Below are 15,618 nucleotides of genomic sequence, written 5' to 3'. Positions count from 1 at the left end.
GAAGCGAGGAAATATCAAAGAGTTGTGTCGGTTTGTGTTCGAGAAGGAGTGCATGCGTGAAGATACAAGGTTGAAGATTACAAGACACGTGATTGAAGCTAAAGAGATGAAGCTACTGCCAAGGGGGAGTCTGTTGGTGCATAATGTCAGTAGTTCAGTGTCTAGTGTCTGTAATTGCGTTTGTAATATTTTATGTTTTGTATAAGCGAAGTTGCTGACAAGTTCGCTGATATGGGCGAACTTGTTAGACAAGCGAAGTTAGTGACAACTTCGCCTGAACATGCCAGGCGAAGTTGTCGTGATTATATAAGCCATCTGTTACGGCTTATTAATAATTAATTCAGTTTTACAGTTTTCGTGTATTCGAGTCAGAGAGAGTCTGTAATCAAGTGATCTTCGTATCACGTGTTTAAGGTTGGTATACAACGTGTTTGATTATCGTGTGTTAATCGTATTGTTTTCTATACTCGTAACGTCTTACGTAGGGATTCCGCACCTGCGTAGTACGTGATATCTCGTGTAGATCCGGCTGGGAACCTGCATGTAGTAACATCTTCCCCAATCTTGGTCTATTCTTGCCTAAAACAGGAATCTTACCCATTGGTATCCCCAACAATTCATGTACTTTTTGTGGTGTTATCTTAATAACACCGCTCCCAATGTTCAATTCATTTAAACGGTTATTATAGTTCATGTGCAACCAATATCCCAAAGTTGTTGGAATTTTGGTTACTTGAAGTCTTAACATTGACCCGAAACCCATTTCTTCTACACAAGTTTTTTGGGCAATGGTCATTGCCTTCACTGCATCAACAATATTAATAGGTGCACACCTATTCATCAATTTTTGGTCTACAAATTCAACAAAAAGTTGTCCCCTCTCGGCTGGCTTCTTTCTTTAACGGCTCTCTTTTTCGGACGCTAAAAGTCCGGGCTAGAGGTGCTGGGTTCCACCTGTTTCAGCTTTAACAACAACCTGTCGATTTTTGTGTCAAGGTCTGAATCAGAATCTGCTTCCACAACATGTTTTGTTTTCCCCACCGGAGCAACTTTTTTAGTCTTCCTTTTATCAGTCTTGTTTTGTTCTTTAACGACTCTCTTTTTCGGACTCTGAAAGTCCGGGCCAGAGGTGTTGTGTTCCACCTGTTTCCGCTTTGACAACAACCTGTCGATTTTTGTGTCAAGGTCTGAATCAGAGTCTGCTTCCACATCATGTTTTGTTTTCCCCACAAGAGAAACTTTTTTAGTCTTCCTTTTATCAGTCTTGGTTTTTTCAACAACTGAATCACATACATACAATAAAACACAGGGGTAGGGGATAACAACACGAATCACAAGGAAACAGAAAACTCTTATAACACATCACAGTGATAAATTCTCATACCAAAGCCTTAACATGCTAATCATACGCATATACATGCTTTAATATTATACATATATTTAAAAAAAACAAGGACATGTATTACAACAACAACAACAACACGCTTATCAAACGTATTATTACATAAGAAGATTCAAACAAATGCTTACATTTAAGATTAAATAAACCTAAAACACTAAAAAAAATCATAAAGTAACACTTGTTCCATCTTCATTCTGAGACCTATCGTGCTTTTGCTTCGTCCTTGGTTTCATTCCAGAAGTAGATGAGTTAGGGTTCTTCATTTTGGTTCTGTTCCAGAAGTAGATGAGTTAGGGTTCTAAGACCAATCGTGCTTGTACTTGTGCTTGTGCTTCACTGTAGAAACGAATCGTCGACAGTTCCAGAAGTAGAGTGACTTACGAGGGTAGTTATTTGACCCTTTTAAAAGAATGCGCGTGCTTTTAAATTTTAATCGTACGGTAGTTATTTGACCCTTTTAAAAGAAGGCGCGTGCAAAATATATATATATATATATATATATATATATATATATATATATATATATATATATATATTAGTGGGTGGTGGTGGGTTCAGGTGGTCATGATGGTGGTGGACGGTGGCAGAGGTGCGGTGGTTCGTGGTGGCGGATGTGTGGTGGTGGGTGGTGGTGGTGGGAAGTGGGTGGTGGTGGCGGAGGTCGGTGGTGGTGGTGGTGGTGGGTGGTGGTGGGTAGTGGGTGGTGGTGGTGGTGGATGGGTATAAATAAATGTATATATATATATATATAATATTAGTGGGTGGTGGTGGTGTGGTGGGTGGTGGTGGAGTGTGGTTAGTGGTTGGTGCTGGGGGTCGTTGTAGCAAATGTGGGCGGTGGTGTGTAGTATTATTATGGATATGTAATACATGACACAATGACGGTGCTATCCCGTATGATGACCATGATGATTGGTCCAATTATGACGAGACGATATTAATATAACTACCTGGGTTGGTGGTGGTTATCATATTGATGATGCTAACCTATATATACGGTTTGCTTACGCCAACCCATACGATGGCGACTGTAGCTCGTACGACGAGCATGACGTCTATATAATGATCACACATATATATGATGAGGACCAATTATATGTACCTTTATGACAATACGCAACACAGGCGCGCGCGCGCACGCACACACATATATATGTTGATGATAATGGTGACACCAATGTTTAATGACATGTAACCCGTATGATCGACGACGACCATGATAACGTATACGATGGTCATACTAATGGTAGCATGTACGACTGATGATGTCGTTTGATGACGACAACAATTCATAAGACGGTACCGACAGTGATCACTAATATTGGGCGTTTTGTTTATGATAACCCATACGATGCTGACTACATCCCGTACATGGAAATCGGATGATGATGATGATGATGATGATGATGATGATGATGATGATGATGATGATGATGATGATGATGATGATGATGGAGATGTGTGACGATGACGACGACACTGATAGCGAGATATATGTTTGAGCCCGTATGATCAACGCCGACTATGATAGCCTATACAATGACCACGTTGATTACCCGCATGTCTGATGATGATGTCGTTTCATGGTGATGGTGATCGATGATTATGATGATGATAACCACTATAATACTTGATAACGATGATATATGATAGCCTATATAATGACCACGTTGATTACCCGCACGTCTGATGATGATGCCGTTTCATGGTGATGGTGATCGATGATTATGATGATGATAACCACTATAATACATGATAACGATGATAACTTTATGATGTTGATCATCATCATAACACATATGGTGATGATGATGATAACCTAGAAGATGATAATGATATAAAGTTGTAAATCTTATCCAGAAAATCTTACTAACGGTTAAGATAATACTTCAATAATGGATAAAATTTTAAGTTTATTTAAAAAATACGATTTATTAAACGAACTCCTCTTTTAACGAAATTTAATACCAGAATGTTAGTAAAAAAACTAAAAGTAAATGGTTTTATACTATTTTTAAAAAGTTATAAAACAAAAAACCAAAATACATAAATAATTAAATGTGTAGAAATAAATAAAACCAAAATTCAAAACCCTTTTAACTTCATAACCCATTTAACTTCAAAACCCTAAATCGACTTCTACTTCGCTTTACTGTAATTCGTAGACATCGCTTTATTGTAAGAACATAAAAATGCCACATCTCAATAATGGAGTTAAGTTCCTGGTAGATATCGACAGCGATTCCATGAGTAGGATGGTATGTTAATATTGTTATCTGGTTAATTTTTTTTATGAAACATTTTACAGTTTTGCAACAAATACATTCTAAGAGCATTTTTTATGTTGCTTATAGCTCATTCCTAAAGCTGTTCAACCAATGTTTGCTGACATGAAATCGAATACCGGCTGTTGTTTGATTTACGATCAAAGTGGTAGAACGTTTTCTGTTGTTATAATCAAAGTACTTGATGACTTTTATTTTGGAACCGGTTGGACTTAATTAATCAGAGAATGTTGTATAGAACCTGGAACATATGTTGTTTTTGAGATTAAACCAAGATCTATGTTGAATATGTTTACTTTCAAAAGAAACGTAAATGATCAATCCGGTACTATGATATGTATTCCAGTCAGAAACCGACACGTCCATTACTTGGTAAGTTTTAATTTCTGTTTTTAATGATTGTTTCCAAATTCAAATGTCCTTTAATTAACATGTTTAATAGGATTTCCCTGAGTGGTACGTGATTCAAGAATTTGGTGACAATTACATGAATTCTCTTTTCGAGCTTATTGCTCCAGATAGATATATGTTTAAAGTTTCATGTCTTAGGGATGGAATGGGTTGTAGGCTAGAGGATGGATGGAATGAGGTTTTTAAACAAACAAACTTGAATGGTGGCTCGTTTGTTGTGTTTGAAATCATTTTAGATAAGACATTTCATATTAATGTCTTTCATAAAGATGGCATAGAATTTATCCTTCCTGGTCCAAATCAGATGTTTCTCAACTATCAATCAAGCAATCAAGGTAGTTCCTCCCAAAACCCAATTCATCTTGATGAGCAAAATGATGACTCTAAAATCGTCTTCCACATGAACGTCACCAACAAATTGGTAAATTGAATTTTTAAATTTCTTTTTTATTTACAAGTATATTTGAAATTTGTTTTTCACAGCGTCTTCCGCGTAACATTGCCACCAAGATTGATGCCTATGATGGAATGCCAATCACTTTGGTCAATCCCGAATGTCGTAAAAAGAAAATGAGACTTCATGGTGAACTGTCGGACCTGAACTTCAGATATCGGTTACCAAAATGGAAAAATTTCAAGGTGGAAAATGAAATACAGATTGGTGATAAGTGCATATTTGAATATGACTTCAATGAAGCTACTTTGTTAGTTTCAAAAGTTGATTAGTGATTTGGTGATGTTTGGAACATTTGTGATTTGGTTGGTTATTTGTATATGTATGGTTGTATTGATACATTTTTTTGTTTATTGTGTTGAATGTTGGTTGGTTAATTAGCTTTTAAATGCTTTGATTTTATAGTTTCTTGTATCATCTATTTTGTTATTCACTCTTATTTTTGTTTCATGGAATGTATTGTAATGGTGCCTTTTGTATGAAAACTTTTAATGAATGCTAATTGTGGTTAAATCTAAAATAAAACAAAAAACACTTTGTTAAAAAACACTATTACGCTTGTCATGCGCTAATGTACATAAAAATATATAAATATCCTAATACTCAATACACGCTTATCCAACCATCTTCTGGCAAAGTGCCTATTTTCAGCCACAGGTTCTCTGCCGTAAAAACTATGCCAATAATTGGAGGCAAAACTCAAAAAGCTCCAAAATATTGGCTCCAAATATTCAAAAACTCCAAATTATATTTAACACTCCAAAAATCAAATTACACTCCAAATTATTAAAAATTTTCCACTCCACAAATCAGCCAAATTATTAAAAAAAATCGAAGATGAAGCTTATAGATGAAAGAATCGAAGAAGAACGCTACTCCGATGAGGAAGCCAACTACGACGACGACGCCCAATCAGACGACACTGAAGGCTACTCCAGCGAGGAAGCCAACTGTTGGTGCATTTTGTGACCGTCGCTATGCAATTCTGACCAGCGGAACGCCACAGGCGAAGTTAGCACAACTTCGCCTTAGGCGAAGTTAGAACAACTTCGCCATAGGCGAAGTTAGCACAACTTCGCCTACTGAAGCCCAGGCCCGAGAATGTTTTATATATATATACGTGTGTCTTGTTTAGGTTTAGTAATCCAGAAATTAGTGTGTGTTTTGAGCAGTTTGTTTGGAGAGAGTAAGAGACAAGGAGAGTCGTGTGAGACGACCCGAGGTAGAGCTCACCTCGGGTCAGTCGTGTTTTCTGTTTGGTTACGGTATGTAACGTGTTTTGATTATTATATAAGAATCTGCAGATTTGATTATCCCGTTCTTGTATTTGTTCGTGTATTTGTTCGTGTACGTGTTTGTGTTCTTCATCTTTACACCAATAAACGAGTCTAGGAGGATTCCGCACTCCTAGACCTCGTGCAGATCTCGTATCGATCGGCAACGCCCCGGGGGGACTTACATGTGGTATCAGAGCCTTAGGCTCTTATGCTATGGTTCGAGATCGGCGTTTTGGTGTTTCTGGCACGAATCTGATGCGTTCTTGGCTGAACAGCGCCGCAGGCGAAGTTATGGGATTCAGGCGAAGTTGCCGTCACTGTTCGTAGGGTTTCGGCGATGTTATTGGCCAGGCGAAGTTACCAGCCAAGCGAAGTTTTAGCCAGGCGAAGTTATAGCCAGGCGAAGTTAACGAGAAAAAAAAAAAAAAAAGGAATGTTTTGGAGTTTTTGTCTGTATGGCCAGGTGTACACGATTATTGTGAGACCGAAGATGTTGTTCCGTCAACGAGTGATCTTGTTATCTCTTGGTCTTACGTGTGAACAAATACGTGTCAACTCTGGATATGGAGTTGAGTTTGTGAATGGGATATTGTTTGAAACTGGATATTGACACATATTCGGGTGTTTGTGGGCAATAAAATTGTTGTTGTTCGAGGTTGACCAACTGAAGAAAGTCAAATTGAACTGAAGGTTTTCGTCATTACTGGATTGCGGTCAGAGCATATTATTTATGTTATTTTCAAGGCGTTCGAAATTGGATCCTGAAACGTGATGCTTATTTATTAGAGTGAAAATTCTGGAACAAGTTGGATTTAATCGGGAACTAAAGTGTTTATGTTCTTGATCGTTATCACTGGTGATTGAAGATGCTTCGGATTAATGGTCATGTGTTAGATTCTGTCAAGGTGGTTTTGTGATGAAATTGATCACTTGATGTTGAGTAGTTGAAGATTAAACCTTATCGTATGCCGACGAGTTGGTGAAGTTGTGGAGGAAGCCCAACTTCACGTGTTGGTGAAGTCAGATGGACTCACGTGATTGGTTGAGATGATCTATTGGCACGAGGATGCATGCATTTCAAAGACCTCAATCTATATTGTCGGAGAAGGTTACACTGAAGGGGAGATCTGATATGGAAGACGCTGGGTGATTGGTAGATTTGTGAAGCTACATGACATATTCAGACACGGCTGGTTGACTGCAAACAGAAGATCATCAGTTAAGAGGGGGACTGTTGGTGCATGTCGTGTAACAGATGATCTTTTGTGTTTGTTAGAATTAAGAGCAACGGTCAAAGGGGAGACTGTTGGTGCATTTTGTGACCGTCGCTATGCAATTCTGACCAGCGGAACGCCACAGGCGAAGTTAGCACAACTTCGCCTTAGGCGAAGTTAGAACAACTTCGCCATAGGCGAAGTTAGCACAACTTCGCCTACTGAAGCCCAGGCCCGAGAATGTTTTATATATATATACGTGTGTCTTGTTTAGGTTTAGTAATCCAGAAATTAGTGTGTGTTTTGAGCAGTTTGTTTGGAGAGAGTAAGAGACAAGGAGAGTCGTGTGAGACGACCCGAGGTAGAGCTCACCTCGGGTCAGTCGTGTTTTCTGTTTGGTTACGGTATGTAACGTGTTTTGATTATTATATAAGAATCTGCAGATTTGATTATCCCGTTCTTGTATTTGTTCGTGTATTTGTTCGTGTACGTGTTTGTGTTCTTCATCTTTACACCAATAAACGAGTCTAGGAGGATTCCGCACTCCTAGACCTCGTGCGGATCTCGTATCGATCGGCGACGCCCCGGGGGGACTTACACCAACGACGACGACGGTCAACCAGAGGATGTTATAGGGACGATGGTTAACGAACCTCTCAACAGTTTGGAGGTTATCGAACCCCTCAACAGTTTTGCTACTACGAAAAAACCTACAAGGGGGTTGACGAGGTTACCTAAGCTGCGTACCCAATATGCAAACTCTGGTGGTGTCAAACTGGCAGTGGAGTTTGATAATCTGGGTAGGTTCACTGGCCAAAACATATCAAAGTTTGCAAGTTTTTTAGGGGATGTTGTAAGGGAAATAGTTGGCTTGAGATATTTAAGTTGGAGGGAGGTCACAAAGGAGCATAAGGATAAACTGTGGGAACAAATAACGGTTATTCTTTATTTCTATTTGTCCATTTTATATTTTGAGATGTAATTTACCTTTACTGTATTATATTATGCAGAAATATTTTGAGATTGAGGCTTGTCGCAGGCCTTCTGTGATGAATCGGCTCGGACACCTTCTTCGGGATTTCAGAAGAAAAATGTATGCCAAATACATTATTCCAAACATCGGTAAACTTCTAAAGCTAAAGGCGATACCCAAGGGACACAGGACGATGATTAGGCAAGAAGACTGGGATCGCTTTGTTGAGTACACACAATCAGAGCAGTTTCAGGTATAAATCCTCTACTCTGCAAACGTAGATTGATCGACTATATATGGTTTATGTTTTTTGTTTAAATATAATGAAATGATTATAATGTGTGGTTGAAGAAAAAATCGGCTTCATCAAAGGGAGCTCAAGCAAAGAATGTTTTTGATCATCACATGGGACGAGGGGGTTATACCTACCTTCGAGAGAAACTGGTAATCACCGTCAGCTGCTTTCTCTCTAGTTCAATGATTTGTTGGTTATGTGTCTAACGCATGACCGTCAGCTGCTTTCTCTTGAATATTTTACAAGGTCAAAAAGAAGGAAATTAGACCGGATGAGATCCCCGACCGTGCATTAATGTGGATGAAAGGAAGGGAGGACAAAGATGGTGCATACAAGAATGCTGTTGTCGAAGGCGTGGCAACCAAATTAGTATGTTTTAGTATTAAACTTTTTAAATCATGTTAAAGTCAATTCATTGCCTTATATTGGTGTCAAAAAAAATTGAGTCTGTATAACTTGTCTCAACACTTTATGTGGATACATAAGCATGTTACAAGTGTATTAGAATATTTGTTTTCTTGCAGGTTGAGCATGAGAAGCAGATCGCCTCCGGAGCCCTGGCACTTCAACCGTGCACATATGTCGTCACCTTAGTGCTTGGCAAAGAGAAAGGTGGGTTTTTAAAAGGGATTGGGTACGGATTGACAACAGGTAAATATTGGGGTGTGAGTCGGGTAAAAGGCTCGTTTAAGCAACGGATTGCCAAACTTGAGTATGAGGCGGTGCAGAGAGATGTAGTGGTGAACAGGTTGACGTCTCTACTTGAATCCACGAATGCTATGCTAGCAAGCCGTGAGAAGGAACGGTTAGCAATTGAGGCCAGGTTCTGACATCTCGAAGGATTGTTGCCGGAAATGTCGGCAAGTCAAGTAAGTGACGTATGCTACATATTAATTAATGCATTCGACATACATAATTGGCACTGTTTTTGTCACAATTCGTAGGTAAATCCTGTTCCCAACCAAGTTGGTTCTAACCAAAGTACTAGTTCTGTGGCGCAAAATAAAATGCCAGGACCAGTAAGTATCTGACAGTTTCTTTGTTTTTTACAACTTTCCATGTGATTTTTCATTTTTCATTACCTAATAAATTGATTTGTAGGCCAGTTCTGTGGGAAACATCTTAACCTCAGGTGAGGTTGTGCAACAAGAATCCGCTTCTCAGGTAACCATTTGACAGTTTGATTGATTTGTTTTAATAATTAATTTTCCATGTGAGTGTGCTGATTTTGCATAAGTTAATTGTAGCCCAAGTCTGCGGATAAAATAGTTGTCGAAACGGTACCCGCTCCCCATATCGCGACATCAGTAAGTATTTGACAATTTCAGTACTTTTTATAATTTGTTTCCAATGTGAGTGTGCTCATTTTCTATTCCCGAATTGCAGGCCAAGTTTGTGGAAAAAAGTGTTGACCAAACGGTACCCGCTGCCCATATCACGACATCAATAAGTATTTGACAATTTCAGTACTTTTTATAATTCGTTTCCAATGTGAGTGCTCATTTTCTATTTACCGAATTGCAGGCCAAGTCTGTGGAAAAAAGTGTTGACCAAACGGTAGTCGATCCCCATAGCGCGACATCAGTAAGTATTTGGCAGTTTCAGTTTTTATATTTTATAACCTAATAAGTCCAAACTATTCCAATATCTGTTATATTACCAATGAAGCCTGTAGAGAACAATGTTGACCAAGCATCAACACAACTACACCACACTCCAAATAGTAACGGCTCAAAAAAACCATCAGTAAGTATTTGGCAATTTCAGTTTTTCCTTTAATTGTTGATTGATTCATTGAATGGTTTTTAGGTAAAACGGAGAAGCCGTAAAAGAAAAGTTGATGTATCTACGGATGAAGCTTCCCAACCTGCTGAAATAAAGGTATGTGCTGTGCGAAACATTGTTAATTTCCCACCAACATGGGTATATACTTATATATTGACTTCAACTAAGCCATCTTAATTTCACATGCTGGTTTATAGGTGTATGAGTGTCGTTTGTGTGTGCATGACAAGCGTAACAAGGTGGCAAATGGGAAAGTTTATTGGTCACCGGTTCCACAACAGTTGCATGGAAAAGCAATCCCGGAGGGTTGCTATAAAGTTAGTATTGATGGAGCCTTAAAGGAACAAGCAGTTATTCCATGTGAGGCAGGTGAAATTACGACTGTTGTCAACGCAATTGGTACTTTCGTTGCTTGGCCATAACACCTAATCGTATGTGACCAGGAGGTTTGTTCCCTTTTAACTTAACCGAACAAATATCTATGTTCTTTTTGATTTAGTTTAAAAAATGAACACTTGAGTTCGTTTATTTTCGTTTTTTTATAATCTAAACTAACGTAATTGAACAAAGATAAACGAACATAAACGAACTTCCCGCCGAAATGTTCACGAACAGTTAAACGAACGTTCGGTATGTATGTATGCATACTATTTTGTTCTATTCGATTATAAAATACGACATTAATTATACATATTTGTTTTTCATATTCTGTTGTTCCATCTACCACCACTCCCGTCCTCAAAAGAACTGGACAGAGCTGGCAAGAAGGCAAAGGCAAAGTACACAATGATAGACCGGGTGACCAAACATAAGACAAGGAGCAGTGCCAAAAAAACCGACGCCTTAGCTAGTATATAGGTAGTCGTTATTTATGTATTTTGTAAGATATTTTGAATATACATTTGCTTAAGTGAATATTATTGTTAATATAATAATTTTGTTTTGTTGCTTATAGCTGTTTTATATTACTGCACAAAAAATAAAAATAATTATATATTGCATAATTACATACAATTTGGCCACATAGAACACATTAAATAGGTGTGGTCAAAAGTAAGACAATAGCCACATCTGAAATTACAAAAATTAGAGTCTATAAATGACCATTAGCCACAACATAAACATTTTTGTGTGACGAAAAGTTTGACAATAGCCACACTTTATATTACAAAAGCATTATGTGTGACAAACAGTAAAGACAATGGCCACATCACAAACTACAAAAGAGTGTTTGAGTGGCAACTTCACAGTTTTTGCCACATTGACAACAACCTCCAGTGTCTATAAGATATTATTAGCCACACAGTACCTAACTATGTGTGACGAAAAGTTTGACAATAGCCACACTTTAATAAACGAAAAGCATTAATGTGTGACAAACGGTAAGACAATGGCCACAACACAAACTACAAAAGAGTGTTTGAGTGGCGACTTCACATTTTTAGCCACATTGACAACAACCTCCAGTGTCTATATGATATTATTAGCCACACAGTACCTCACTATGTGTGACGAAAAGTTTGACAATAGCCACACTTTAAATTACGAAAAGCATTATGTGTGACAAACGGTAAGACAATGGCCACACCACAAACTACAAAAGAGTTTTTGACTAGCAAGTTCACATTTTTAGCCACATTGAGAACACCCTCCATATATGATATTTTTAGCCACACGGTACATCACTATGTGTGACGAATGGTTTGACAATAGCTACACTTTAAATTAGGAAAAGCATTATGTGTGACAAACGGTAAGAAAATGGCCACACCACAAACTACAAAAGAGTTTTTTACTAGCAAGTTCACATTTTTGGCCACATTTACAATAATCCCCAGTGGTTATAAGATATGATTAGCCACTAAGAACTTCAATATGTGTGACGAAAGTTTTACAATAGCCACACTTTATATTAGGAAAAACATTTTGTGTGACAAACGGTAAGACAATGGCCACACAATAATCTACAAAGGAGATTTTGAGTGGCAAGTAAACATATTTAGCCACTTTGAATTTAATATCTAGTGTCTATATCATATAATTAGCCACCCTAGTATTAAATTCAAGTGGCCATTTCTTTGCTATATTCACACGGTATAGATCACAATGTAAGCTTAACACAAACCTATTGGCCACATTAATATAAAATTCATGTGGCTGAAACATAAATTCATGTGGCTATATAGATGCAATGGTCACTCATAGTAAATTGACATGTGGCCATTTTCTACCATTTAGCCACACTTATTGGAGAGGCTTCTTGATGGCCAGCAACTAATGTTTGTACCCTTTAGCCACACTTATTACCACATAAGGCCACTAAAAACTGTGTGTGGCCATATCATTCCTACGGTGTCGCGACCTTTGGCCACATATGACCTGAACAAAATGTGTGTGGCTAAAGGCCTACGGCCACACTTTTTTCGTGTGGCTGAAGGTCAATATTCACGTAGTGTAATTATATAGTTTTTCTGTATTTATATCAAATTGTGTGAACTCACCAACTATTAATTTAGTTAACATTATTTTATACATATGATACAGGTACCATTATTAGAGGATGACATGTATGAAAACACTAGAATAGATTATTTAAATAATAAACAAAATTGATGTTCGTTTTATTACTTTCCTTTGTAATTGTTTATTTGAACAACTTGTGTACTTGAGATTTGAATGAATTAATGATAATATTGTCACTTAATTCTGTTACATGTGTTTTGAGCAATCTGTACGTCACACTCGGACATTTCCATTTAAGCCGGGATGTTACAGTTTGGGTTTAGGTTTGAGCTCGGATTCATGGTTGTTGAAAGTTGAGAATTTGTTTGAATAAAATGATGGTGTTGAGAATTTGTTTGAGTAAAATGATGATGTTGTTTGTTTGAGAATTTGTTGATAATTTTTTAAAAAGTTTTTGTTAAATAGATTATTTTTTCAGACGGTAATATTACCGTTGGATAGGAGGAGGGCCCACTCACTGTATCGCCGGTCTTCGTGAGCCCCCCCCCCCCCCCACCTCACATCATAATAAGTAGTGTGTTTTCCAACATTTTTGGGTTTAGCCGCTTATGGGGTAACAATGTCATGGCCGCTTTTAAATTAATTTTGTCCTCAAATACTTTAGCTTTTCTTTAAAAACAAATATTGGTTTTTAATGCTTCAAGCAATTGTTGTCAGACCTAGCTCGGACATCGACCCGGAAGCCTTACCGGGTCAAAGGTCGGACTGACCCGGGAGGGCAGACCGGTGTTTGATCCGGATGACATCATAAATAATTTAAATATATAATTGCTTATATATATATATATATATATATAATTTATATACATATAAATAATAATAATAATAAACTTTAATGTTTATCTATGTTTTATACATTGATTTCTAAATATTTATGATTTTATATTTGATCAATAAAGACATTAATGAAGTTTGGTTAGTTGGCTCATGAGTAATTATTAATGAAAATGGGTTTTACCGGTTTACCCGTCGGGTCAACCGGTCAGGGCGGACCGCTCACCCGCAAAACCGGCCGGGTTTTTCGAAAAGGGTCAAATACATCGACCCGATCCAATATAGGGACCGGGTATCAAAACACTGCTTCTAAGTTTCACCACTCTCAATTTTGACTTTATTTGTTTATGTCACTGCCAAACTTAGCGAAAACCCTAACTCCGTTAATTTTTTACTGACGTGACGTTTTTTAACACACATGACATATCTATGTGAAAGTTAAATACTTAGAGAGAAACTAATTCCATATACTTCCGTTAAGAATTCTTTTCGATAAAATAATTTAAAAAGCTTTAAAAATAACCTTTAAAAAAATACTTTAGCAGTGACCTTTTAGCATTTAGCATTTAGTCACCTTATACGAATATCTAAACATTTCATGTTTGTTTGCCGTTAAAAAAAAACATTTTAAAAAGGTGTTACACGCATTTCCATGAAGTATTTTGCCATTTGAATCTTCGGTCAGTTATATTCTTCCTAAAGTCACAATGTACGTTACACAACTTCAATACAACATAAACCTTTCACATTCACAATTTTATCTTGTACCAGAAATATATATGCCTATAGTATTCATGTGAATCACTACTTTCAAAGCTACATTTGTTTAATGCTGAAAATAATCAAAGAAAGCCCATTACTATTAAGGACGATAGCAGGACGGCTAGGACCACGGCGAGCATGAAAACGACGTACCAAACACACTCAAAAATATAAAATTAAACATAAAATCAACATCAACTCAACACCATAATATTCATCATCATCATCATTCAATCACAATATCCACCATTACATGATCATGATTGTTTTACTACCAAATACAATAAAACTAAACATCATCTCATTGAACCCCAATTAATCACTAATCATCAACATATTGGGTTCAAGGATGCATGAATACAAAACATTAAAAAAAACAAACTAAATATAGCCCTAACCCTCCACCCACCCCGGATTCAACGAAAATCGCGTAGGCGTAGGCATTTATCCTTCATCATACCCTAGCTTTCTGCAACAAAGGCGTTAAGCTACGACAACGAGAGAACTTAACCTCCTTACAATGTGCAGAAGACTCGATTGCCAATTCAGCAAACATAGCTACGAAATCATCCAAATCCAGCATTGACGATAACCCGTTGTTATCGTTTCGCTCCAACGCCTTCAACAATTTCTTAAAGAAACCCACGTCGCATGGGATTATTAATCCCCCGGTGGTTTGAAACCCGAATTCTTCCTCGGCTTTGTTTAACAACGAGACAAACACCGGAAGGTTGAGGAAGCGGGTGGGAATGATGAAACGGCGGCGTTCGGAGCCCACGTAGACGGCGAGGGAGCCGGCGGCGGAGGGGATGCAGCGCCAACGCCAGCGTTGCATGACGTGTTTCAGTCGGACGATTTGGCTGATCTTGTTATTTGCCGGAGAGGATGCCATTGGAGAAGAGAGAGTGGTGGTGGAGAGAAAGGGTTGGGAATACGAATATTATTATTGGTCTAGACAAGATGATAATAATAAAACAGTTAGTTGTTGCTAACGTGTTTTATTGTTGTTTTTAACCAATCACATGTGTTTATTTCTTCAAACATATGAATAGGCTTGTTGATATGCTTTGTAACTAATATTCCCTTTTTATTTAAGTGGATGAACAAGAGATAATATTATAACATGATAAGAATAAGGTTAAAATAGAAATGACAACAACAATAATAATAATAATAATAATAATAATAATAATAAAATAAGAAGAATAAGAAGCAATACATTCAATTGATCTTATATTTGAATTATTGTAACTAATTTAAGAGAAAAAAAAAAGGAGTAAAAATGATATAATGTAATAATTCATATTTATTGACTTTCTTTATTCACATGCAAGACACGTGTTAATTCTCTATTATTATCAAAAATTTATAATTTTTAATCTTTAATATGAGTATCATGTTATTATATAAAAATAAAAAAAATAGTGGGTTTTCATGTATTGTGTTATTGTCTAGTCATTGTG

General features: G+C 37.3%; 1 protein-coding gene across 1 annotated transcript; it reads right to left on the bottom strand.

Annotated features, from left to right (window-relative positions):
- Positions 1-14,609: 14,609 nt before the first annotated feature.
- Positions 14,610-15,047, bottom strand: LOC143595866 (auxin-responsive protein SAUR20-like). The gene has a single exon (XM_077074784.1). The coding sequence runs from the start codon at positions 15,045-15,047 to the stop codon at positions 14,610-14,612; it is 438 nt and encodes a 145-aa protein (XP_076930899.1).
- Between the last annotated feature and the right edge of the window lie 571 nt (positions 15,048-15,618).

The sequence above is a fragment of the Bidens hawaiensis genome, unplaced genomic scaffold, assembly GCF_021521415.1.
Source record: "Bidens hawaiensis isolate Kalapana, Puna unplaced genomic scaffold, B.hawaiensis_p1.1 tig00045591_1, whole genome shotgun sequence".
In the NCBI taxonomy this organism is placed as follows: Eukaryota; Viridiplantae; Streptophyta; class Magnoliopsida; order Asterales; family Asteraceae; genus Bidens; species Bidens hawaiensis.
Note: the sequence above shows the minus strand (reverse complement) of the source record. Positions and strands in the feature narration are given on the sequence as shown.

Bases quoted from the DNA above. Each gene is read 5' to 3' on its own strand.
- LOC143595866 (XM_077074784.1), bottom strand. From the start codon at position 15,047: ATGGCATCCTCTCCGGCAAATAACAAGATCAGCCAAATCGTCCGACTG.